The sequence below is a fragment of the Convolutriloba macropyga genome, chromosome 10 (genome assembly GCF_964194025.1).
Source record: "Convolutriloba macropyga chromosome 10, txConMacr16.3, whole genome shotgun sequence".
NCBI classification, from domain to species: Eukaryota; Metazoa; Xenacoelomorpha; order Acoela; family Convolutidae; genus Convolutriloba; species Convolutriloba macropyga.
In genome coordinates, this window is record NC_134477.1 from 52486333 (window position 1) to 52514216 (window position 27884).

Genomic DNA, 27884 nt, shown 5'->3' on the forward strand with positions numbered 1-27884 from the left:
CAAATGTGGATTGCACATGCGGTACAATAATTTAATATGTCCACTGACTACATATACGAGAATTTGTAGCACCAGATCATGGTCTGTGTATCATATATGACCTTGTAAGTTTTTTCAACTTCGATAGAAAATGACAATTTTACAGTTTTACTCTTCGAATTTTTTTGTATGATATCTGTATGATCTATAGGAAATCATATGTGATCCTTGTATGACTACGAATAGCTCATAAAAATCATATATGACCAAGTATGGTTACTAAAAAATCATTTATGACCTGGTATGACTTCTAAGAGTTTTGTATGATGAGCAAACCAGGCATTGGTCTCTAACGTGGTCTCCTAACATTGTGGTTCAATGTTACTATTAACGTTACGCTAAGATACACACAACACCAACAAAGGAACAGTTCAGTTACCGTTTTGATTAAATAAATTAATTTTTTATTGGGCGCCTAGTTGGACTTAAAGCAGCAAAAGTACAGCAAATGATAAATGCATATTTGTCATCTAAGATTTTGAGTTTTCTGGAGTGGCAAATTTATCATATATCCAGTTTCTGAGTTTTTGAGTTGTGTGTTTGTTTTCAGCAGTCTTGTGCACCTTAAACTGAACTCTTTTTGATATCTAATCATTTTAACAGACAAAATAGTGTTTTAACGGATCTCGTTCTCCTTTGGAGACTTGATTAAATATTATTGGTTTTTTGTTGCTGTGCCCCATTTTTGGCAGCTTTAAGTAAACGTACTACTGTTGTTTTTGAGAGGCGGAAATGTGCAGCAAGAAATTGTAGTTATTCATTTTCATTGCCAATCAAAATGTTGCACTGTGAAGATAAGTGCCAAAGTTAATGAGCAGCATTGTTACAACTCTCAAATGTGCTCTAATTTTCAATGCTTTTTTGTAAATTTTTTGAGCAAATTGATGTTTTAATGGGGTAAAATGTGAACGTTCTATTATTCAGTAGTTTTAAAGCTCTCGGGGTTCGTGATAAAATTTAATTGAGTGAATGTCCTCCATTGACAGTAGCCATCCGATGGTTAAAAGGGCAAAATAAAATCTACGTGAAAGCCACAAACGGCTCTCAAAATTGGCCAATATTGTTGTCCTACAAAAAATATTAGGCGTTGAATTTATGCATTCCCAGCATGTGTGATTCATGGGTCATTTTATCGACTCGTAAAGCTCTAAAGAACTGCATCTCAATGTATTACCCTCGGGCGGTTTTCATTTATTGCGTTGCTTTTCACGAAATAATTGGTACAAACTCTCTTGAGAGCAATAAAAACTGATGAAAATGGTTCCAGAAAATTGGTGCGAAATGTGCTAGGCTCATAGTTGCACGATCCGCCTCATTTTGGGTATTGTAATTCTATTCGTTTTCGCTGATCTTAAATTAGCGCGCAAAACATGCCTTATTATAAACGAATTGTTAACAAATATCTTGACTGAAACGTCAGTAGTTTGTAATTGTTCCGACCCTCTTGAGGGGGGAGGAACTATATACTCAAATGGGTTTTTTTTTGTTCAGTGAATTTTCGCCGATCGATACATTCATCGTAGAGAGTTGAGAGTGGTATCATTAGAAAGCTCGTCCAGCGTAGAATATGGAATTAAAAAGATTTTTTTAATTTTCGTTTTCTACAGGGAGTTATCGAGGTTTAAAGTTTTGTGAAAATAGTGTGAATTCCGTTGATTTTTATTCACATTTTACGGAATTTTCGCTAATTTTTGACCAAAATTTCGCCAATTTTGCTAAAATTTGTCAACATTTTTTAAAAACTTGTTGTTGATTTTATTTTTAAATATAAAAAATCTTCTCGGCTTTTCTTATTTTGAATTTCTTCTGAGAACTTCAGAGAAGTAGAGTGAATTCCCGTTGTTTTTATTCACATTTTCCGGAATTTTTGCCTAAATTTTCGTCAATTTTGCTAAAATTTGTTATAATTTTTAAGAATAGTGTCGTTGAAGACGAACAAGCATTGTTCATTGTTTTGATTTAATTTTTTTGGTCAAAAAATGTGGATAAATATTTCAAAATTTAGCCTTTTTCAACAAAAACAGCACGAAATAAGCTACTTTAGTCCGTTTTGATTAAGTTTGCCGGCAGTACACCTCCAAACAACACTCATACAATCTTTGTAGACTCAGAGGGGGGCTATTTCTACTTCAGAGTACGCTGAGAGTGCTCTGTAGTTAAAACTTTGCCTTTTTTTGCTAACTTTACTCGTTGATTATCAAAAATGCAGAACTTATTTTGAGTTTTCAACTAACAAATTATCTATATCTGCAACATTCGAAAATCAAATGTTCCTAACGGACAATAAGCAATAGCAGGGCTTGTTTTGGGCCATTCTTGGACTGCTACCACCCAAAGAAATCGGGTTGTAATCAGTCGGTCTTTTTTTTTAAAAAAAAAGGACCCTTTCTTTAAAAATAAAAAACAGAACATATCGAATCAATGCTCAGGAGTGATAGGTCCAACCAGTTTGCTTACTAAAAAGCTCCAAGCTAATCCATTTAAATTTTAACTTGAAAGTTTATGGTCGTTTCTTTTAAAAATAATTGACTTTTCAATAAATAATGGCTTAATTAAGTTTTCCTCTATTTTTTTCTTAATTTGTTCAACTTCCAGCTTAGTGTCTGCAAAAAAAGAATGCTTCTTCTTTCTACTGATTTAACATTTCTTCTCGGTTGCAGTTTTAAGCCTGAAGTTATTGTTTTCTGGCTTTGATACTACAAGATTTCAGATTTTTGTTTGTTTCGATATTTGCCAGTTTTTCACGTTTCCGAATTTTGTCACATTATCACATTATTGACAGTTCTCTTGTCACATTATTAGCGTTAAAAATAAAGCACAATTGAACATATTGAAATCCTGAATGATATACATAATCGTTTTAACGGCCTCGACGCCTCTTTCTTGAAGAAATCAATTGAATTTTTTAATTTTGTTTTTAACTGTCATTTATACTTTGTCGTTTCGGTCGTATGAAATTTCCTGCATAGTGATAACTTTCATTGGCTTTTCGTGGAAGAATAGAAGAACCGATATTCTGATATTAGTAAATAGCTGATGGCTTTCATGACTTTGAAAACAATCGTTTTCCAAAATTAAAAAAAAAAAACTTTTTAACTTCGCAATTTTGTTCTTTTTATGTTTCTTTTTGTTAGCTAATCTCGTTATTTCATTACAGGTCAAATATGACATTATGGGTGTCAAGGGAATAAAAGGGATTGGTGTCCCAAAATCTTTTTTTTAATGAATTTGTTATGACCTTAGTGGCTTCGACACCGGTTTTTCACAAAAATGTAAATTAATTTGATTTTTGTCTTATTTGACATTCTTTTTGTAGATGCGAGAAATATTCTGGGTAACTGCAGGTCTCGAGGGCTTCCTTTTTTTGAATAAACGACCCTATTCAAATAGTTCTGTTTGTAATTAATGCCTTTTATGACATTGAATGTAATTTTTATTCGAAAAAAAAATTGAAATTATTTCATACTTTAGCACTTCGCTTTTTTGTCTACTTGTTACCTAGTCTTACTAATGAATGGCCACGTACTACTTTATAGCTGTTTGATGAAGGCGCAATCGAATATATTTTGAGGGACAAAATATGGCTCGAGGGTTTTGGCAGCGTTTTCTGGCAAGTTTCAATTGAAATTTTGTTTGTTTTTTTTGTTGTTCATTTTAGCCGCTTTAAAAAATGAATAAGGACAGGTCCTAATGCCCTTCTCTAGAAACAGTGGTAATTGTAAATTTGTGGTTATGTTAATTGATTCCTAATGGTATTTATTACTTTGAAGTTAACTGTTTCAAAAAAATAAGTTATATTTTTCACTTTAATGTTTTTGTTCTTTTTTGTATAATTGTTACCAAACCTTTTTATGGACTGGTCGCATATGGTTTCTGGTGATTTATTAGTTATTTTTGTTTAGTTTTAGGTTTATCTGACGGTATGTTGACTTTGTTATTAAATTTAGTTTTTAAGAGGGAAAAAAATTTTTTTATGTAAATAATGTTTGTTGCTGTTGTTGTTGTTTGTTTTTGACGTTCATCTTGACTCGCTTTCTTAATATTGACATATTACATCAAGCTAATGCATCAATTTTTAACTCCACTGAGTTATTTGCTTTGGAGGCTATCTTATCGTTCATACAGAATTTTTTGAAAAAGACTTTTCGCAAAAAATAATTTTTGGGTTTTTCTATCTGTTCCTCATTTGCTAGACAATTATGCCAAAATTGTGGATGGGCGGGGTCGGAACTTTATGTGCCATCGCACATTACCGAGCCGCCTTGTTTATTTCAGATGCAATTTGTATTCGTCACTTCTGACGTAGTCTGTTGTTACTGACTCAATATAATTACGACCCTGCTAATCGATTGAACTGTTTCATTCTAATTGATTGAACGATTTCATATCAAACAGTGCTGAAGTTTATTGTGAATATTTTGACTAAATTTATCAGTTCTGGACCTCAAAGCTATTGTACTACTTATCCTAACCAAGATTCCCAAAATGTCACTTTCCTACAAGAGCCTCCAATTGGCAAGCATTCCTCTCTTATTCTTCATTCTCTTCTGTTCTCCGTTGCTGTCTCTGTTCCTGTTTGGAGTTATCCTCACTTTACTTTTCATCGACTGTGATATATCGACTAAACTGCTTGAGATATTTGGAACGAAGCCAGGTTAGATCTTAAAACTTTTCAAATGAACTAATTGCTGAATTTTGCATCAAGAAGCAGAACTTCAACTGATGTATAACTGGAAAAATTCTTGGCGGTTTACAAGGATTAGATTGTTTTTAGCTATTATTAGTGGTATTGCACTCTTTTTAAGGACGCTTTATTCCTTCATGGTAACAGCAATAAGAATGACAGCAAAAAGAATCCTAGACAACGAACTTTTAATTTGAGGCAACAAAATCTGAGCTTTTAAATAACAAACTGTATAACTTTTTACAGGGTAGAGTATCTTCGTAATCAGCTTGATAAATTTGACCGTTTTTGAAAGTAAGCAAATGAATTTCTGTAAATCATTTTGTCACAGCTAAATTATATGTAAGAAACAGCAAAATATCTCCTCAGATTGAAAATGTTTCGCCGGACACCTTGAATGGGATGATTTAGCACTCTGGTTTGAACAACCTGGGTAGGAGTTGTTCATTCATATCACCCGAGAAATAGATTTAAAAAATTTTTTGTTTGAGAGTGAAGCGGCGCCGTTATGAACTGAAAGCAGCCTTGACACGAACCCTGTTTATATGAATGAAGCTGCGCTGAGGCGAGTTTGGTTTGAATGATTTGTCTGTATTGTTCATGCATTCTTATTACAATTTGTATTAACATAATGAGTCTTCAGCGTTGAGTTGACTTTGTTTTGTATTTTGAATTATCAGTGCAACGCCTGTTCACATGCAATTTTAGTCGGTACCTATGTATATATCGGTCAACACTTTTTCGAGTTTAATGCTTGACGTGATGTGGAGAAATGAACGTCAATCGCCGATTCAAACCAGCAATTTGGGATTTCGAGCAGCTTGCTTTGAATCTCGTGTCCTGGGTGTGAATTTTCATTTGTTGAAGAGACGATCTGTCTGCGTGGGCAGACAAGTACCTGTCCTGTCGATGGAACCCAAGGAGGAGTAATGGAAATTAGACAGAGGGAATAGCCGTTAATGTAGAAAACAGTCGAAAAGAATATTACTTGAAGCCTAATTGTTGCGCTAAAATAAAAAAGACTAAAGATATGAAAAGCAAACCCTGCTAGAAACACAAACCGTTATAATTAGCAGTTTTTGTCTCTTGGAGGCATTTGATTTCTTTATCCGGCCTATTACTCTAGTGTTTTGAACCTATGCGCACTAGTTCTATATCACCTCATAGTATTGACCGTTGTTAATTGCCCTCGAACGAAATTTGAAACAATTAATGTAAATGCGTGTGTCTTTTCTAGAAAAAAATTGTTTTACGCTTAACCTCTTGATTTTGCAGGACTAAAATTGCTCTTTAATAGCCGCACAGCCATAGCTGGAGCTTTTATTGGCCTTCTCTTGTTTGTTTCACAATTCAAAGAATTTGAAATGTATTGGTGTGCTGGCTTTTTTTAAAGATGTGTTCACATTTTGTTTTTGACCTTTCCTTCTCTATGAGAAGTCAAATTGGAGTGTTGATTTAAATTACACTGGAGCTGTAAGAAGAGCGAGAAGTGAGTAGTAATAAGGCGTGACAATGTTCCTGAATTCGAAGTCAATTGAGAAAAAGGTGTATAAACAGAATTTTGGATTTTGAGAGCAAATTTTTTTCGCATGCGGCGATTTTACTTGTTTTCACAGCTTTCTCTTTATACTCTGTTCGAATGCTTTTGAAATGTGATACGCGTATTCTTATAATGCACAATTCCAGTTGTGTAAACGTAACAAATGGCAACTATTGGTTTTCAAGACTTAGATGCTATTTGTCTTCATACAATATACATGATTTTTTATATGGCCTCTTTTTGTTATTTGTTATTTATTCTCTGTACTGAATGCTCTCAGTGGCTCTGTTTTAAGTTTTATTGAAACTATTTCTTTCATTTGAATAGAAATCGAACGGTTTTAACGAATTTGACGTTACTTCAACGAAAAATTAACGACTCTTTGGATTTTTCCTTTTTATCGTACTTTTTTTTTATTTTCTAAATCTGCTTCATTATTGAAAGCTCTAAGTAGCTTTTTAATGAGGCACATATTGGTCAATTTAAAGGTTTTTTACTCATGTCTAAGGGTTTTCACTATTTTGAAATGACTTGCAGTCATAAGTTATTGTTTTTTTCTTAGAATTTGCAGTTTTTTCGTTGTCTAAGTTGTTCTGTTTCTTGGTCTGAATGATGACAGTTCGTATTGGTTTATTTGTTAGGGATATTTGAGTTAATTTTGTTTTTTTTAGATACTCAATTGTTTAACGGATTTGACACTTGTTTTTGAAAATTATTTTTTTTACATTTTGCGAATTCTTTCAGTTTTTCCAATTGATCGGTCATTCAAACCAGCTAATGTCATTTCCTTAAGTTCTCTAGGGAGTCATGTTTGAATTTGTTAGACGTTTTTTCATAGCTAACAATTTAAACTACTATGATACGATGTTTTAAAAATTGATAATAATTTTGGATTTCGACCGTTTTTCGTGGTCCTCGATCCGTCCCATAGTAATTTACAAGGTCTGATTTGCTCTCCAATTAAGCTTAATTATGTTCATTTATGGGGTTCAGTTGACTTCTGATAGTTTTGTTGACTTTGATATTTGTTAGCAAATTTTTTTTGTTATCTGCATTTGTTGCTACGTTTGTTGCATTTTCCCCCAATTCTTATATTGTTTCAATTGAAGTTAATATATGTTTTCTATCTATAGATAGTGGGAAAGAAGTTGTGGAGTTCAAGTTTTCTTTGCCTTTTCTATGTTTTTGATGCCACTTATTTTCAATTAAATCTTGAAAAGATGTTTTTGCCAAAAGTTTTTGTCCTTTTACTTCGTCTCTGTGGTTTTCAATAAAGCTGGCGTTTGCTGCCTGAACACTCATTGTGTAACAGTCTTTGGAAGTTGATGTTGGTGGACATAATGACTTCGTTAGCCTTATTTTTCTAAAACTGCAAATGAACTAAATTTTGTTTTAGGTTTCACAGTGTTCTGTTTACTTTCCGCGGATGTCTTGGTATGTTACTTGTTTATTATCGGAGGCTGATCTTTTAAGGAGTCTGATAGTGTTTTCCTCCGTTTGTTAAATTCTTGGAATTGTTAATCAGGACTGGTCATGCTATGTTTAATTCGCTGTCACAATTTTGTTGCGACCATATGACGTCACAACGACTTCAAATCTTCCACAACGACTTGTTTATTCGTTCATGCAATTTCAAATAAATTGCGCGCGTGACGGTTTTTTCACTCTTAGTGGAGCTAGTTTTTTGTTCATTTGTGTCATCAAGTTTTTGTGTCACACTTGACGTACCTCACTCTCAAAAATAACCTCCTCACTCTGAAAGTGACTTTTCTTTACTTTAGATAGAGATACATTTCTTTACAAAGAGATAAGGTCAAGTGAATCTGTGTGAAGCAAAAATGTGTAAAGCATGTTGCTAAAGCAAAAGTGATTGTAAGATAAGCTATTACTTGTCGTTCGAGAGCAATTTGTCCCACGGTAGGCTGTTCGTTTGTTTTTTTTGTGTTGGAAATAGCGCCGTTCCGATTGGTTGGTCCCTATCTGAGTCTCTCGAGGAAACCGAAGACGAGAAATGAAGCAGAGCAGTAAGGCATCGGAAAATCTAGTCTTGCAATCAGGCAAATCAGACCGTTATTCGCAGGGCAGGGTGTCCGACTTCCATCAATTTCTTGCTTCAAGTGCAAGTCAAAAATTGATTAAGAGAAGTTAGCTTCTAGAAGGACCGAGTAGTTTTCTATGCTTATTAAGCCAGTTATGTTGAGCTGTATTAATACATAGGATTGGCTGAAATCAAAAGGGATTTTTCTTAAATTTGTTTTCATTGTCTCAATCTGAAAGAAGATAATGTAAGGTTTTTTCGATTTCTGTATAATGTTTTTGGACTTTAGAAAGTAGCGATCTTCGCAACTGTGTGGTGTGGATAACTGGCGCCTCTTCTGGCATTGGTGAACAACTGGCTTATGAGTTGAGCAGATGTGGATCTTCTCTCGTCTTGTCTGCTAGAAACAAAGAGCAGTTGGAGCGAGTGGCTGATAAATGTAAAGGTCAGTGAGACAGATTTTGCAGATAGCCGCGATCTAAATTTAAAATTTCCTTACTCATTAGTACTTACAAGATTCTATTACCCTGCATTACAAAAGCTGTAATCAGTGCTGTCAAAGGGGATTAAACATAGCTAGCCAATCTGATTAGAAGTAAAACGTTTATATTGTTGAGATCAGGCTCATAAAAGGGACAAGCGTCAAGCTTCCGGCGCTTTAGATTTTCGACTTCCTGGGCTCCAGTGTTGTTGCATTACAGGTACTGATTCTTTTCTTGAAGATTTATTTTTCAAGTTTTATGCAACTTTGTTTACAGTTCGAATGCCAGCATACATTATACGATTACCTTCATTGTAAATATAAGAATCGTAGTTTTTCTGAACTCCAGTTGAAATTTTTCTTTACAATTAGGACTCATGAGCCGTATTGTTACATTGAGTTCAAGTATTGAATTTAGAATTGAAGTGTGCCGAGTGCATGGTGCTTCCCTTCGATATTCTCAGTACTGATCAGCACCAGTCGTGTCTCGATTCAATTGTGGACAAATTTGGAAGGGTAAGTGCAAAGTTTTTAAATATAGCAAGTCTGTTAACTGTTTATTTGGTTGGGTTTTTTTGTGGGTTTCTTGTCCTTCATATTGGCTGTGATTGTCGTTATAAAAGTTCAAATGGGCCAGTTTGTTCGACGAATGATGTATGAGAGAACGCTGTATCATACCGAAATAATGCATGCATTACAAACACTACAAAAAAATTCTTTAATGCCACGGAGGCATTCTTAAATGCATTGCTTACTTGTTGAATCTGTTCCTACTTACATTTACAAATTTGCTCAATAGCTTTCAATTGGAGCTCATTACCCGCGTGGAAAAACGTGATTTTGCGAATTTAAGGGATAAGCGTTTTGAGTTGCGAGAAAGCGTGAGTATTCTACATCGCTGAAGTGTGAGAAATGCTTGATTATAGGATTATAGTAATTAAAACACACTCGCCTGGTTGTCGGCTGATTTTCCTCTAGATTTCGCGGATTTGAAGTTGAAAAATTGGTCGCAACGGTTGTAACTGTTTTCGGAAAAAGTTTCAATTTTGCTTTGCTTGATTCAATCACAATCGAGCGTGTAAGTTAGTTGCACTTTTTGCCATAAGTTTCAGGAAACCTGATTTTTTTGAATTCCATAAAGTATGTGTATATAAGCTCCACAAACAATAATTGAGGTCAGAATCTCAAATAACTAAATTCAAATTTTTGTTGAAAATTTTTCTACATCATTGTCTCGACACTTTTGGGTGGGGGAGGAACTATGTACTCAAATCGGTTTTTAATAGCCGCCCTCATCTTCTCAGCCGACTATTATAGCGCTCCTATTTTTTTACAATTCAAAGAATTTGAATGGTATTGGTGCGCTGTCTTTTTTTACGACTCGAAGAGGAGTATTGGAGAAGTCTTTTTTTTAAATCAATTTTATTGGAGTGATTTTTGAAGCGGGAAATGAAACGCGTGAAAAAATTTGGAGTGATTTTGGTGCTGAACAAAAGTGAAGAGCGGAGCGAAAAGAGAGTGGTTTTTGTTCATACCGCTGTTTTTGAGAGAGTGAGAAATTGTTGTGCGAAAAAATTTTCTCTAAGCGAGCGAAATTTTTTTGTTCACGTGCGGCATTTTAAAGCAGTTTTTTTTCATTAATTTTGGTTAAGAGGTTTGGTTATGATTTTGTTTTAATTTTAGGCTGGTTTCGGTAGTGATTTGAAGGTTTTTGGAAATTCATGTGAGTTTTATGATAATTCGGAGGTTTTTAATGTATTTTGATGATTTTCGGGCTAATTTTTGCGTTTTTTTGACAATTATTTTGTGTTACCAGGCTCAAATGGGTATTGAAGAAACCCCTTCTACTTGAGCAAATTTTTTTTTAACATTTGGTTACAGTTTTGTGGGTAGGAATCATTTTTTTGTTGAAAGTTTTTTAGCCTATTATGACGTGCCTACTGTTTTGCGAGCATCTGGATACCCTCTTTGCTGATGGGAATTTTTCTTTGGATTTATATGCTTTTGAAATTTTAAAAAAATTGATAATTTTTTTCAGTTTTTCAGTGAAAGTTGTTTTTAAGAGCTTTCTTTTCATTATTTAGCCTAAAGTATTTTTCAAAATTCACATAAATGGTTTTAGTAAGTGCTAGTTGTTTTGATGAAGTTATTTTGGCAAAGATAGTTTTTTCGGGATCTTAATTTATAACAAAATTTGATCAGATTTTTTATCATATTTTAAAAGATTTGATTTTATTGTCTTTACTTTTTTGTTTCATGGTTTTGTTTCAAGTTAATCATAAATTAGTGTAGGCACGTTTTGTTTGATGAGTAGTTAGATGGCGTTTAAATGGTTTTTCTCTTCGAGTCGTTTCCGGAATTTCTTCCGGCTATGTTTTTTTTAAGATCTGTTCACACATTTTCATGATTATTGAAGTCAAATTGGGGTAGTGATTTTGGTCACGCCGAAACAGGAAGTGGAGCGAAAAAGCGAGTGGTTTTGCGGCGTGAAATTTTTTCGCTCTAAATTTAAAGTAGAGTGAGAGAACGGTGTTTGAACAAAAATTCGCTTTCTCGCTAGTGGTTTTTTGTTCACATGCGGCAATTTCACTTTGATTTTTAGTTTTTTCGATTTTTTTGTATAGGATTTTTTTCGAAATGGTTTTCCCAATCCATTCATAGTCCGTTCTTGGTCTAGTTTTCTGTTTAGTCAATGAAAATTCTTTGAATTGTGTGTCAGGACTTGTCCTGCTATGTTTTTTTACTTCGTCGAATAAAAAAATGTTTCGCTTTACCTCATTTTGCCGCTTTTTCAATATTTTGCGTGATATCTTTTTGACTTCTCTAGGCTATTTTCTCTCTTCTCTCATTGTGCTAAAAGTGATTTTGAACATCAGTTGCTCAGCAAAGCATTTCAAAATGAAGAGTCAGTAAAAAAAAATTGAAGTCCGAAGTAGAAACGGGATAAACCCATAAAGCCCAATTTTAGATGCCCGCTATTTGAACGTCGTTCCTATAAGTCTTAGTTACCCTCTCTAATGCTTATTGGTATTGTTAGTAACCCCCTGTAGCCTCTCTCTAAGAAACAGAAGTACGTTATGTTCAACTACGAAATGCCATCAAAATAAATCGGACTTAAAAAATGTTTTTGTACAAAAATCTTTTTTTTTCAATATCTTTTATTCTTTCAATCCCAATCATGCTTATTGGAATCAACGGCGGCTATTTTCCGGCAATCTGCCAGGTATGTTTTTTGTTCAGTCAATTTTCGCTGATCGATATACTCATCGTAAAGAGTTGTGAGTGGTATCATTAGAAAGCTTTTCCAGCGTAGAATATAGAATTGAATCGATTTTTTTGAATTTCAATTTTCGATGGAGTTGTCGAGGTTTAAAGTTTTGTCAATATTTGGCTATTTTTACCAGTTTTTGTTCACGTCTAGTGTTGAAGACAGATGAGAGTTTTGCTTAGCTGTTTCATCCTCAAATCAGCTAACATTTTGGCTAATTTTTTAAAAATTTCATCAGTTTTTCAATAAAAGTGCACTAACTATGCTTCTAGAGAACACTTTTTTTAAAAGAAATATCTCGATGTGCAAACCTAAAATCTGGATGTACTGACACAGTCTTCTAAATTGCCAGAGACGGCTAGTCTTTCTTCTGCGATTTCTGAGAGTGTTCTGGATTCAACAATTTGCCGTTTTTTTCTAATTTAGCTCGATAATTATCCAAGACGCCTCATTTTGTTTTTGATATATTGACTTCTTCTGTAGGGTTATATATTCCGCTGACACTTGGATCACTTTTTGAAGGATCTGCCGCAAGATCATGAAAGGTTTAAGTCCAATAGTGGGTTTTTTGAAATTGAAAAAATGGAATTATTTATAGCGTTGTCTTTTTCTTTTAGTTTTTTGTCCTTTTTGTTCCTTTTTATGTTGATCGCCAGGATGGTGTTAAATCGTAATTACTAGATTTTTGCTCAGTGAACAATAAATATCATATAGGTGCAAATAATGGCCAATGAACACATTATATATTCAATTATAAAAAAGCGATGTCTTCATGGCTTCAACCCTGCGTTTGTGCACATTTGTTTTTTAATGTTTTGAGTTTTATTTGTTGTTATTTTGTGGTCTTGTGACTGAGTCGCACTATTGATTGGTCCAGCTAGAGTTCTGGGGAGCTAAAAGTAAATTTTTTTGGGGGTTTTCCTAAAAATTCATTGTTTTTGTCTTTCAGAAATATTTGTATTAATAAAGTAGTTTTCTGAGCTTTATGCAATATTTTTTCTGGCAAATTGTAGCTTCGTCCGCTGAGAGGTTGCGTTTTCTTCCAAATGAGTTGATACTTAGTTGCCAATGCGTTCTTGTTTTTGAAGACACTTTCTTTTGGTTTTCATTTTTTTTGGTTTCTTGACTTCCCATTTTTAAGGTTTTTAATTGCTCTCAAACGAAGTTTGTAGCAATTATATTAGTCCTGTCGGTCTTTTTTATGCGATTTTTTGTTTGACCGATTTTTCTTCTGACGCTTTTGACTTTGTCTTTAAAAACGGGATAAACAGGTAGCGCTCAGCGGGCATTATGTGCTCTTAGAGCCTTTCAGCTCTGTTTCAGCTCAAACTGTTTTGGAGACCTATACTTATACTTATGGTGTGAAGGGCGGTTCTTAGAGGTTGAAGACACGCCCTCTGTTGACCCCCCTCCTATTGCCCCCACCGCGCTGTTACCCCCCACCCCAGTGTTGCCCCCCCCCCCAATCAGCCCCTGGTGCAAACCCCCCTCCCGTGGCTAGCTACTGACGAACAACCGCTTGCTAAAAACGCAATTTTATACTTTTCAATTTTTTTCAAGCTTTTTGAAAATTTTTGACAATTTTTGATTTTTATCAGCCTTAGGTGTCAAAAAACCTCCTCGAGGGTTTGATAATAATTTACTGCATTGTTTCTAGTGGTAATGGAATGGTTTCAACATTTTAACATCACGAATTTTAGCAATTTTTTGACAAAACGTGCATTTTTTTCAAGTTTTTTCCTTATTCAGGTCTTTCCAGACCCAGGGGCCAGGAAACATTCTAAGCGATTTGATAATAAGTTACTGACAAATTTTTAATGGCCATGGAATAGTTTTCAACTTTTTAATGTCACAAATATTAGCAATTAGCAGTTTTTGTAGTTTTTTAGATTTTTTCAGCCTCAAGAGACAAGGAACCTACTCTAGGGTTTGAAAATAAGCTACTGAATAATTTCTAGATTGAACCGAATGTCTTGCAAAATTTTAACATCACGAAGTTTAGCATAATTTTGATAGTTTTTGACAGTTTTTTGATATTTATAGTCATTATTCAGAATTTTTGAGCCTCAAAGGTCAGAAAGCCTCCGTTGGATTTTAATACTAAGTTACTGGAAATTTTTTTGGTCATTGATTAATTTTCAACTTTAATATCACAAGTTTTTGAAATTTTTTTTAAAGAACTTGCAATTTTTTTCAAAATTTTTTGTCATGTTTTAGGTTTCTCTAGCTTCAAGGGCCACTGAACTTCCTCTAGGGTTTGACAATATTTTACTGCATAGTTTGTAGACGTAATGGAATGTTCTTCAAGATTTTATTTTCACGATTTTAGGCAATTTTTTTTTAAATATTTGCAATTTTCTTTTAATTTTTTTTGAATTTTTTCCGGCAACAGAGGCCCTGGGAACTCGTCCAAGGTTTGATAATAACCTGCTGCATAGTTTCTAGAGTTAATGGGTTGTTGATCAATGTTTTTTTATGACTCCTGTTTTAGTAACTTTTGGATGAAATTTAAACTTTTGCAAGTGTATGGATCTTTATGAGCCTGTGAAACTGTTTCAGACTAGCAACAGGGATACCGGATAGTCTCTTGAGACAATGAACTGGTTCTTAAGATATTAATGTCTTGAAGTTTGGCAAGATTTTGTTAAAATTGCAATTTTGAAGTTTTTCAATATTTTGTCTTTTTATTAGTTTAACGACCATTACCGGCCAACAAAACTTTTCAAGTCTCGGAGGTGGGTTACTTGACAGAAATTTCGAGACAAAAAATGCTTTTTTGAACTTTTTTATTGCGAAACTGAAAACTTTTTTTTTTAATTTTGCCTTTCAGCTTTTCTATATGATTTATTTATTAACAAGGTTAGAAAACTAGAAGTTGCAGTGTCGAATCCAATCATGGAAGATATTCTTGTCTCTTTCTCTATTTTTCGATTAGGGTTCCTTTCCTTCTCTTTCTCGTTCACGTTTTAGCTCTCTCTCTCTCCCGCACACTCTCTTTTTGTTGATGCCGCACTTCAGCTGCTGTTATGTGGCGTAATGTCATCTCTGATCCTCATTATCAATGAGTTATAGTTGAAATATTTTTTATCATAAATGATCTAACAGGCATTTTTTAGGAAATCATTGTAATTGCTCTCAAAAGCAATTTCTAGCAAATATAATAATGCTGTTTGTATTTCATGCAATTTTTCGCTTGGCCTATTTTCCGTCTGACCCAATTGACTTTCGTCTTCAGAAACGGGATACCGAGGTAGTGCCCTGAGGTCACTAAACCGTGGCTAGCTGTTAACGAAGCCAACAGCTCGCCGGTCGTTTGAGAGCAATTCGCCCGATGTTAGTCGGTTACGTTTGTTATTTTATTACATAAATGACTTGTTCCATTGCACAGAAATGTTGGAAGTTTGCAATTGAACGTCGCTAATGCTTTAAATGAAAAATTTTTATTTTTGGATGGCTATGACTTTGTTTTCTTGCAAAATTAGTTAAATTGTTTTTACTGTATTTGTTGTTCATTTTGTGGTCGTATGATAAATTTTAGATAATGGCAGGTCTGAATAGATTTATGGGGAGCTAGAAGAGAAGCTTCTTTAAGGATTTCTGTTCATAGATAAACATAGATAATGGTTTCTTTTAATTTGAGTAAATTTATAAAAAGTGTCAGTAACTTTTTGAAGTTTGCGCCCTTTTTTATCTTATTTTGTGAACTTGTGGCTCAGCGCGTTGCTAACAAATCAAATATTTTTTCTGTTGAATTAAACTTTAATTTTTCAACTTTATCGCCGTTTTGTGCCTAATTTAGCTGTTTTCAAGCTGTGGTCATAATAGCATTCGTTAAAAATTGTGATTTTGGAATAATACCTCATATTTTTGTGAAAAGTAACAATTTTATTCTGCAACCAGGTTCCATTTGCGTTGAACGCCTGCTTCATTTTAAATAAGTAATTTTTGATGTGTTAATAGTTTTTGATTTTAATGGCTTGGACAGAAATTTTCATTGTTCATAAGACATATACTGGATAACACAGTCCTCAATGGTTTCCACGAAGTTATGAATGAACCTTTTATGGAGGACAATTAAGTCGACAAAGATGAGCGGGGTGGAAACATTATGTGCGAACGCACATTACCGAGCTACCTTGTTGCTATATAGATAGGGTATAATTTATGAGTACTTTCCCAAACTATAGATGAGTTTGTGAGTTAAATAATTGTTACAGTTTTCAACAAACAATTTTTGGTTCGGTCACTGGAAAGTAAAATAAGTTTGTTGGGTACAGTGCCTTAACACTTATTCGCAGGAAGAAAATATTAAGTCACACAAAAGCTGAGCCGCTGTGAATTAGGGATATCAAATTTTGCAAACGTATATAAAAATTCATGAGAAAAATACTGGTCATTTTAGTTGTAATAATCGGTAAACAGGTATAAAAGACGATCGTCTGAAGTTTGTGAGCGCATTGCTTCCTCGCATTTTTTTCTATAAGCTTCTGGGCTCTTCTTGACTGATTCCGGACAGAAGTACGACCTACAATATGCCATTTACAGAGAATCGGAGATTTAATGCCAAGAGATGATTATAATACCCCGTTGCTTATTGTTGAAACAGGTAAAAATCAGTTTGGAGAATGAAGGAAAATTGAGCATTTTTGTCCTTTTTGTTCCTTTTTATGTTGATCGCCAGGATGTTGTTAAATGGTAATTACTTTAGATTCTTGCTCAGCGAACAATAAATCTCATATAGGTGCAAATGATGGCCAATTAACACATTATATATTCAATTATAAAAAAGCGATGTCTTCATGGCTTCAACCCTGCGTTTGTGCACATTTGTTTTTTAATGTTTTGATGTGTTAATAGTTTTTGATTTTAATGGCTTGGACAGCAATTTTTATTGTTCATAAGACATATACTGGATAACACAGTCCTCAATGGTTTCCACGAAGTTATGAATGAACCTTTTATGGAGGACAATTAAGTCGACAAAGATGAGCGGGGTCGAAACATTATGTGCGAGCGCACATTACCGAGCCAACTTGTTGCTATATAGATAGGGTATAATTTATGAGTACTTTCCCTAACTATAGTTTAGTTTGTCAGTTAAATAATTGTTACAGTTTTCAACAAACAATTTTTGGTTCGGTCATTGGAAAGTATAACATGTTTGTTGGGTACATAGTGCCTTAGCACTTATTCGCAGGAAGAAAATAATAAGTCACACAAAAGCTGAGCCGCTGTGAATTAGGGATATCGAATTTTGCAAACGTATATAAAAATTCATGAGAAAAATACTGGTCATTTTAGTTGTAATAATTGGTCAACAGGTATAAAAGACGATCGTCTGAAGTTTGTGAGCGCATTGCTTCCTCGCATTTTTTTCTGTAAGCTTCTGGGCTCTTCTTGACTGATTCCGGACAGAAGTACGACCTACAATATGCCATTTACAGAGAATCGGAGATTTAATGCCAAGAGATGATTATAATACCCCGTTGCTTATTGTTGAAACAGGTAAAAATCAGTTTGGAGAATGAAGGAAAATTGAGCATTTTTGTCCTTTTTGTTCCTTTTTATGTTGATCGCCAGGATGTTGTTAAATCGTAGTTACTTTAGATTTTTGCTCAGCGAACAATAAATCTCATATAGGTGCAAATAATGGCCAATGAACAGATTATATATTCAATGATAAAAAAGTGATGTCTTCATGGCTTCAACCCTGCGTTTGTGCACATTTGTTTTTTAATGTTTTGAGTTTTATTTGTTGTTATTTTGTGATCTTGTGACTGAGTCGCACTATTGATTGGTCCAGCTAGAGTTCTGAGGAGCTAAAAGTAAATCTTTTTGGGGGGTTTTTCTAAAAGTTTATTGTTTTTGTCTTTCAGAAATATTTGTATTAATAAAGTAGTTTTCTGAGCTTTATGCAATATTTGTTCTGGCAAATTGTAGCTTCGTCCGGTGAGAGGTTGCGTTTTCTTCCAAATGAGTCGATACTTAGTTGCCAATGCGTTTTTGTTTTTAAAGACATTTTTTGGTTTTCATTTTTTTGGTTTCTTGACTTTTCCCATTTTTAAGGTTTTTAATTGCTCTCAAACGAAGTTTGTAGCAATTATATTAGTCCTGTCGGTCTTTTTTTATGCGATCTTTCGCTTGACCGATTTTTCGTCTGACGCTTTTGACTTTTCGTCCTCAAAAACGGGATAAATAGGTAGCGCCCAGCGGGCATTATGTGCTCTTAGAGCCTTTCAGCTCTGTTTCAGCTCAAACTGTTTTGGAGACCTATACTTATACTTATGGTGTGAAGGGCGGTTCTTAGAGGTTGAAGACACCCCCTCTGTTGACCCCCCTCCTATTGGCCCCACCGCGCTGTTACCCCCATCCCAGTGTTCCCCCCCCCAATCAGCCCCTGGTGCAAACCCCCCTCCCGTGGCTAGCTACTGACGAACAACCGCTTGCTAAAAACGCAATTTTATACTTTTCAATTTTTTTCAAGCTTTTTGAAAATTTTTGACAATTTTTGATTTTTATCAGCCTTAGGTGTCAAAAAACCTCCTCGAGGGTTTGATAATAATTTACTGCATTGTTTCTAGTGGTAATGGAATGGTTTCAACATTTTAACATCACGAATTTTAGCAATTTTTTGACAAAACGTGCAATTTTTTCAAGTTTTTTCCTTATTCAGGTCTTTCCAGACTCAGGGGCCAGGAAACATTCTAAGCGATTTGATAATAAGTTACTGAAAAATTTTAAATGGCCATGGAATAGTTTTAAACTTTTTAATGTCACAAATATTAGCAATTTTTTGATAAAACTTGTTTTTTTCAAGTTTTTGAAATTTTATGTAGTTTTTTAGATTTTAGCCTCAAGAGACAAGGAGCCTACTCTACGGTTTGAAAATAAGCTACTGAATACTTTCTAGATTGAACCGAATGTCTTGCAAAATTTTAACATCACGAATTTTAGCATAATTTTGATAGTTTTTGACAGTTTTTTGACATTTATAGTCATTATTCAGAATTTTTGAGCCTCAAAGGTCAGAAAGCCTCCGTTGGATTTTAATACTAAGTTACTGGAAATTTTTTTGGTCATTGATTAATTTTCAACTTTAATATCACAAGTTTTTGAAATTTTTTTTAAAGAACTTGCAATTTTTTTCAAAATTTTTTGTCATGTTTTAGGTTTCTCTAGCTTCAAGGGCCACTGAACTTCCTCTAGGGTTTGACAATATTTTACTGCATAGTTTGTAGATGTAATGGAATGTTCTTCAAGATTTTATTTTCACGATTTTAGGCAATTTTTTTAAAATATTTGCAATTTTCTTTTAATTTTTTTGAATTTTTTCCGGCAACAGAGGCCCTGGGAACTCCTCCGAGGTTTGATAATAACCTGCTGCATAGTTTCTAGAGTTAATGGGTTGTTGATCAATGTTTTTTTTATGACTCTTGTTTTAGTAACTTTTGGATGAAATTTAAACTTTTGCAAGTGTATGGATCTTTGAGCCTGTGAAACTGTTTCAGACTTGCAACAGGGATACCGGATAGTCTCTTGAGACAATGAATTGGTTCTTAAGATATTAATGTCTTGAAGTTTGGCAAGGTTTTGTTAAAATTGCAGTTTTGAAATTTTTCAATATTTTGTCTTTTTCTTAGTTTAACGACCATTACCGGCCAACAAAACTTTTCAAGTCTCGGAGGTGGGTTACTTGACAGAAATTTCGAGACAAAAAATGGTTTTTTGAACTTTTTTATTGCGAAATTGAAAACTTTTTAAATTTTGCCTTTCAGGTTTTCTATATGATTTATTTATTAACAAGGTTAGAAAACTAGAAGTTGCAGTGTCGAATCCAATCATGGAAGATATTCTTGTCTCTTTTTCGATTAGGGTTCCTTTCCTTCTCTTTCTCGTTCACGTTTTAGCTCTCTCTCTCTCTCTCTCTCTCACGCACACACAGTCTCTCTTTTTTTGTTGATGTCGCAATTCAGCTGCTGTTATGTGGCGTAATGTCATCTCTGATCCTCATCAATGAGTTATAGTTGAAATATTTTTTTATCATAAATGATCTAACAGGCATTTTTTTAGGAAATCATTGTAATTGCTCTCAAAAGCAATTTGTAGCAAATATAATAATGCTGTTTGTATTTCATGCAATTTTTCGCTTGGCCGATTTTCCGTCTGACCCACTTGACTTTCGTCTTCAGAAACGGGATAACGAGGTAGTGCCCTGAGGTCACTAAACCGTGGCTAGCGGTTAACGAAGCCAACAGCTCGCCTGTCGTTTGAGAGCAATTCGCCCGTTAGTCGGTTACGTTTGTTATTTTATTACATAAATGACTTGTTCCATTTCACAGAAATGTTGGAAGTTTGCAATTGAACGTCGCTAATGCTTTAAATGAAAAATTTTTATTTTTGGATGGCTATGACTTCGTTTTCTCTCAAAATTAGTTAATTTGTTTTTACTGTATTTGTTGTTCATTTTGTGGTCGTATGATAAATTTTAGATAATGGCAGGTCTGAATAGATTTATGGGGAGCTAGAAGAGAAGCTTCTTTGAGGATTTCAGTTCATAGATAAACAACATAGATAACGGTTTCTTTTTATATGAGTAAATTTATAAAAAGTGTCAGTAACTTTTTGAAGTTTGCGCCCTTTTTTATCTTGTTTTGTGAACTTGTGGCTCAGCGCGTTGCTAACAAATCAAATATTTTTTCTGTTGAATTAAACTTTAATTTTTCAAATTAATCGCCGTTTTGTGCCTAATTTAGCTGTTTTCAAGCTGTGGTCATAATAGCATTTGTAAAAAATTGTGATTTCGGAATAATACCTCATATTTTTGTGAAATGTAATAATTTTATTCTGCAACCAGGTTCCATTTGCGTTGAACGCCTGCTTCATTTTAAATAAGTAATTTTTGATGTGTTAATAGTTTTTGATTTTAATGGCTTGGACAGCATTTTTTATTGTTCATAAGACATACTGGATAACACAGTCCTCAATGGTTTCCACGAAGTTATGAATGAACCTTTTATGGAGGACAATTAAGTCGACAAAGATGAGCGGGGTCGAAACATTATGTGCGAGCGCACATTACCGAGCTAACTTGTTGCTATATAGATAGGGTATAATTTATGAGTACTTTCCCTAACTATAGTTGAGTTTGTCAGTTAAATAATTGTTACAGTTTTCAACAAACAATTTTTGGTTCTGTCATTGGAAAGTATAATAAGTTTGTTGGGTACATAATGCCTTAGCACTTATTCGCAGGAAGAAAATAATAAGTCACACAAAAGCTGAGCCCCTGTGAATCAGGGATATCAAATTTTGCAAACGTATATAAAAATTCATGAGAAACGTACTGGTCATTTTAGTTGTAATAATTGGTAAACAGGTATAAAAGACGATCGTCTGAAGTTTGAGCGCATTGCTTCCTCGCATTTTTTTCTGTAAGCTTCTTCTGGGCTCTTCTTGACTGATTCCGGACAGAAGTACGACCTACAATATGCCATTTACAGGGAATCGGAGATTTAATGCCAAGAGATGTTTATAATACTTCGTTGCTATTTGTTGAAACAGGTAAAAATCAGTTAGGAGAATGAAGGAAAATTGAGCATTTTACATGTTATATTTTTGCATCCGCATTAATGTGATATAAATGAAAATAAAAAAAATCTTTTTTACTCTTTTCCCTTTGCTCTTGAATCATGAGATGTAATCAAGTGTTTCTAATATTTTCTAAGTTTTCGGTCAATCTAGCAACAATTCGAGCAATCTAATTTTTATCCCTTTCATAGATGAGATGCAAGCGTTACCTTGATGAAACAGTTTTTGTCAAAAAAATTTCACATCAGAAATTCGTTTGATTAAAAACTCGATTTTGTCCATATTCGGCAGGTTTATCGAAACTGATCTGTGAAATTTAGGTTTTCGATTTTTAAGTACCATTGAGCGCACTCCGTGAGTATTTGACTTGCTGAGATATTTTACATTGGAACTTGGAATCGATTAAACAAGATTCCGCTTTTTATAATTGGGCTCTTCTTTAGACCGTAGATAATGCCCATTTCTGTTCAAAAAACATATTGTTGCAAAAGCCGCCTAAATCTCATGCATTAATGTAGCGCGACGTTTTGTTTTGAGCTTGGTCAACGTTTGTTGTGACTATTTAGTTATAATTAAGTGGCGAAATGAGCTAGTAGACCCGGCAGAACAATTTATTTATTTTGATGAAAGAAGCCTCCAATTGCTGATAATTAGCCTCCCTCAAATTATAAATAATAACCTAGATAATAAATAGTAAACTCAAATTAAAGGCATTCTACATAACGCAAGTCTTTTGAAAGATGCTACAATCATGTCTTAAGGTATAGCTCTCATTGCGTTTCTTTGAAGGGAGAGCTTCTTGATCCTTTGTTTGTTTCTTTAACCGTTATTTTATTTTCAGGTTGACATTTTGGTGAATAACGCGGGACGTTCTCAGCGCTCAACCTTCCTCTCATGTGATCTGCAAGTAGATCGAGATCTGTTTGAACTGGACTACTTCGCACAAGTGAGTCTGACGAGAGTTGTGGCCAATCAGATGGTAGACAGTGGACTCAAGGGAGGGCAAATTGTATTCGTCACCAGCGTCGCAAAAACTGGTATGTTGGTCACCTCTTTTGGAATTGAAATAACCCACCTTGTGGTCATTATAAAACTTTATAACAGCGGAGTTTTGATGTAATGAAGCCACGACTGGTTGAATGTTTCGAGATAATAGGTTTGAGGCTTCGGAGCTTTTTATTCGTAAGCACGTAATGGAGGTAGCTAGCACCATTAGGGTTGTTTAGAGTCTACAATGGACATCTTACATTAATAAATTTCATCCCTCAAAGAATTAGTTGACCAGCTGAATATATTAATAATAGCTGTGAAGCAATAGCTGGGAATATTTTATATTCTTGCGGCTTTAATTTACAATTTGAGAACTTAAATTGTTTTGCTGCTCGGTCTTTTGTGTAGCTGCGAGTTTGTAGTCTGAGCGTAGTCATATTGCGGTACTTTTGTTTTTAAATTGTATGGGGCCTTTTTACAATTCCTTTTCACAGTTGCCTTTTTAATTGCTCTCGTAGTCTTTTTTATGCAAAATTTTCGCTTGACCGTTTTGGCTTTTCGAATGACTTTTACGCCCTTGACTTTTTGCGTTTCGCATGATCTAAAATTCTCGCTCAATCACAATTTCAAGCAGCTGAACTCAATTGGCGGCAATTTAATTTGAAAATAATTTAATAGTCAAATGAGAAGTGCGCCGAAACTGGTGCCAGTTTTCAGTTTAAATCTTAATAGTGGCATATGTTATTAACCTCTAATGTGGTTATTTGGAGCCCACTATTGAACTTCTTAGTCCCATTTAGACTCCCCTCCCCCCGGACTGAAACAGGTTGAAATTGATTAGAGCTCCTAGTCGTTCGAGAGCAATTCTTCCGACGTTTAGTCGGTTATGTTTACTATTCGATAATGAGTTTCAAAGGAATCGTTTTTGAATCAGCTTCATTGAAGTGAAATTGAAGCAGGAGTTGAGAAGCGTGATCAAGATTGTAGTTTATTGACTGTTGAACTAATTTGAAGAGTGGAGTGAACAGAGGATGATTTTTTTTCAGTCCGGTGTTTTCCAGAGAGCGAGAAAATCGGGGCGTGAAAAAGTTCTGTAAGCAAGCAAATTTGTTGTAACTTTTTCAGGAGTTTTTAGTAAACTGTTTCCAGTACACTGTTTTCAGTACACTATTGTTTTTGTAATAGATTCTAGTAATAATATTACGCTAGTGTTGGATAGCGCTCTGAAGTTTATTCATTTGAAATGATTTATCAGGTCGTTTCTTGATCTGTACTCGGTCTAAAAATCTTTGAATTGTTGTCCAGGTTTGTCTAACTAAATTTTCGGTTTCATCGTCGGACATTTTACAATTTTAAACGCCGTAAAATAAAAAACGCTATGTTCGCACGTTTGCGACGCTTTTTTCACTGCACTCCTTCTGCTTTTTGGGTCTTATATAAAAAAATGTTATTAATAGCCGTCGTCAGCCTCTCAACGGCTACTATTTAGGCGCTCTCTTTTTTTACAATTCAAATAGTTTGAATTGTATTGGGGCGCTGTCTTTTTTGCGACTCGAATAGGAGTATTGGAGAAGTCTTTTTTTAAAATCAATTTTATTGGAGTGAATTTTGAAGCAGGAAATGAAACACGTGAAAAACTTTGGAGTGATTTTGTTGCTGAACAAAATTTTGTTGCTGGAGCGAAAAGAGTGTTTTTTTGTTCATATCGCTTTTTTCTAGAGAGTGAGAAATAGGTGTAAAAAAAATTCTGTAATCGAGCGAATTTTTTTGTTCTTGTGCGGCATTTTAAAGCATTTTTTTTTTCAATTTTTTGCTTGAGAGAATGGGTCATGATTTTGTTTTAATTTCAGGCTGGTTTTGGTAGTGGTTTAAAGGTTTCTGAAAATTTTTAATTCTCAATCGGAGGTTTTTAATGTATTTTTCTGATTTTTGGGCTGTTTTTTTGCGATTTTTTAACGATTGCTTTGTTTTACTGCCTCAAATGGGTATTGAAAAGACCCCTATTACTTGAGCAATATTTAGATAAAGTTGTTACAGTTTTGTGGTTATGAAGCATTTTTTTGTTGAGAAATATAATAAAAAATGGCGAAGATTGAAGCTATTTTTTGTTTTTTTTTGCAGTTTTCGTTTTTTGTTCTGTATTTTAGACAAGTTTGTTAGCCTATTGTGCCTTGCCTATTTTTTTTTGAGCATCTGGATGTCCTATTGGCTGAAAGGAATATTTCTTTGAATTTATGTGCATTTGTAATATTAACAAATTTGTTAACTTTTTCCAGTTTTTTTTTATGATTAGGCTTCAAGTATTTATGAAAATTCTCATAAATGTTTTTACTAGGTACTAGTTGTTTCGATGAAGTAATTATGGCATTGATCGCTAGTTCGGGATCTCACTTTATGAAAAATTTGATCCGATTTTTTATCGTATTTTAAAAGATTTGATTTTCTTTTTTTTTCTTTTTGTTTTGTGGTTTTGTTTCAAGATATTCATAAATTAGTGGATGCACGCTTTGTCTGATGAGTGTTTTTTAAATGTTACTTAAAAGTCATAGTGCATTAGGTTATCTAAGTTCTTTAGAGAGATTGCTATCTGGTATTAGTATTAATCTTAATAGCTTTCAGTTTAGAAGCTGAATTAAGTATAGTTTTAGAATCTAACAAACTGCGCACCAATTTATAAAAGTTTTTGACAATTCGAAAAAATGTCGGTCAATTTCTAACTTTTTTTTCTTTTTCTGTGCCAATTCCGATGTGCGTCAAACGCGTCAACGACGGCTTTTTTTCCGGCAACTTGCCGGCTATGATTGCTTAAATTTGTGCGTACCCCTGATTGCTAAAATTTTGACAATCTAACAGCTTCATAGGTTTTATGTGGCTAGTTTGTTAAGTGTTATTAGTTTGGTGTTTGTGTGATTAGGATTCTTTTGTATTGTTGCTCTTGCGTTTAGTCGGTCAAAAGTTGATTGAAACTCGTGCTTTTTCCATATGTGACTCGTTACTTTCATTTTGAAGAACTTAAAGTTACTTTTATTTTTATTATTTGGTCAGAAACGAAATTTGTTGCAATTATATTAGTCCTTAGATTTCATTATTAATAAATTTGACCCCCCTCAGTCGCCCCCACCAGTCACCCTGCCGTCCACCTGATACTTTGAACGCCCAAACCTCGTCCAGTCCTACCAAGCCAGCCCCCCCCCACTTGATCTCAACTCCAGACCCACCCCAATGCTAGCATTCCCAAGCCTCGCCTCAGCAGGCTAATGTCGAAGCCAGCAAGCGTTCGCCTGTCGTTTGAGAGCAATTCACTCGACGTTAGTCGTTCGTGTTTTTTTAATCTGTTTTGTTTTAAAGTAAAACTTTAATTTTTATCGGTTAAGGTTTCTTGTCGCTTTTCATTGTAGGGTATGGATGAAAACAAAATTTGCGGAAATTTTCAGCAATTTGTTTCTCCTTTTTGATGTTTTTGGAACTATTTCTTGCTGCCTAATTTTTTATTTGTACTTTTCAGGATAGTTTTTTTCTGCTATCTGGAGGATTGATTTTAATGTTTAAAGAAGACTCTTGACAGTTATATGAGCCACTTTTTTGAAAAAAAATTATGCTCGTTGTCTTTTACATGTTTGTTTAGTGTTTGTCTCAATGAGTTAGAAATGAAATGCTTATTTGTCGGGGTGGGAAATATCTCATCAGAAAAGGTCAACAATGTAAAAAGTTAAGCAGATCACTAACTTGAAATCTAGAGGGTAAAATGAAAAACTAAGTATGACGTATGTAGGTTTACTGCATTCAATACAAGTACATGTGTGACATATTCAAAGGTTATCTTAAGGTGTGTTGAGAATGCTGCTCAGTTCACATCTTTTTACTTGTGTTTGAAATAGTTTTCCATATTTCAATGTTTTTTCCATGAGCTCTGTCATTCTGGATTCACTTGAGATGATTTCGTAAATAAGGTTAAGTTTGATAATCAAAATGAGTTGTGTTACAGGAGCACCCTTCCAGTCAGCCTATTGTGCAGCCAAAGCAGCTCTCCATGTAAGTTCACTTATTTTACCTTTTCTTTCATCTCCTCTGTTAGTGGAACTGTCTACTGTGCAAAATTTCATCCGTGAACAAAAGTTCAAAATCTCATGTTTTCATAAGCCCGTATGAACAAACAATACGAGTAATAAGAGGTTTTTTTTACTGTTAACTGTTTATTTATAGAATAAGACTGGTACTGGTCAAAACAATAGAAACACAGCATTATCAAGTAAGAATATCATTCATAGATATCACTCGGGATCAGGCACTTCGGTCTTTGTTAACATCTTTATATTTTACTTTGAGTTTCAAATTTGAGGTGTCCTATATATAATAAAGTTCAAAGACGAAGTGGGTTGGAGAAACCTTATTTGATCATCTGTATTTTTTTTTATCAAACTCCATTTGACTGGTACTGGTTGTGAATCCTGACAAATTGTATTTTCTTAATACGCAAAGGGTTTAATTTTTATAGTCTCCATTATGGAATAATAACGGTAGTGGGAGTGCATATAATATATGACCACAAATATGACATTCCTGACTTCCGTCAAAAAATTTTATTTGAAGTATAGACAGAAATTCATCTAGTGGCAAATTAGGGCGCCTCCTTTGACTTATTCAAGAATTTGTAAACGAAATATTAATTTGTACAGCTTGAGTGTTATGTTGAAAACCATCAGCAGTCTCTTGGCGATTGTGAAGCGACTTTTGACATTGTGTTGTGGTGTGAATCTTCAATATTAGTTGATGTTGCTTTCAAAGAATGCACAATTAGAAGTTTTCAGCCATATCTACCGTAGAGCGAGGTAATTTTCATTTGTTTTAAGTGGTGTGTGTTTTTTCAGGGTGCGTTCGAGAGTGTGCGTGTTGAGTTGAACAGTGCTGGCATCAATGTCCTCTTTGCTGTGCCTGGTCCTGTCGAATCCAAAATCTCCGAAAACGCGTTCACAAGCACACCAGGACAGGTAATGTGTCATCACACCACTCCTACAATTTTACAAATACAGAATATCTATCGTCTAGAAATTAGCCACGAAGGAGAAGCTGAGGTTATCGATCTCATCGTGATTTTCTTAACTTTTACTCATGATGATTGATTGATTGATCCCATCGTAATTTTTCGAAGATGAGTTATCGTGATCTTCGGGTTTTAGTTTGTTAGTTTATCGCGAAGGAAGCGTGACGCAATCAATTCCTGCAATTCGTGTTTTTATACAATAATTTAGCTGGACC

The 27884-nt window shown here is 34.3% G+C and overlaps 1 protein-coding gene across 1 annotated transcript; it reads left to right on the plus strand.

Annotated features, from left to right (window-relative positions):
• Positions 1-1248: 1248 nt before the first annotated feature.
• Positions 1249-27748, plus strand: LOC142348068 (dehydrogenase/reductase SDR family member 7-like). Its single transcript, XM_075399235.1, has 7 exons — positions 1249-1360; positions 4315-4693; positions 8591-8746; positions 9201-9298; positions 22480-22675; positions 26614-26660; positions 27497-27748. The coding sequence occupies exons 2-7, from the start codon at positions 4525-4527 to the stop codon at positions 27746-27748; spliced, it is 918 nt and encodes a 305-aa protein (XP_075255350.1). The 5' UTR covers positions 1249-1360; positions 4315-4524.
• The last annotated feature ends 136 nt before the right edge of the window (positions 27749-27884 follow it).

Coding starts and splice junctions, on each gene's coding strand:
- LOC142348068 (XM_075399235.1), top strand. CDS start 4,525: ATGTCACTTTCCTACAAGAGCCTCCAATTGGCAAGCATTCCTCTCTTA. Junction 8,747..9,200: donor AGTGGCTGATAAATGTAAAG/GTCAGTGAGACA, acceptor TATTGAATTTAG/AATTGAAGTGTGCCGAGTGC. Junction 26,661..27,496: donor CAGCCAAAGCAGCTCTCCAT/GTAAGTTCACTT, acceptor GTGTTTTTTCAG/GGTGCGTTCGAGAGTGTGCG.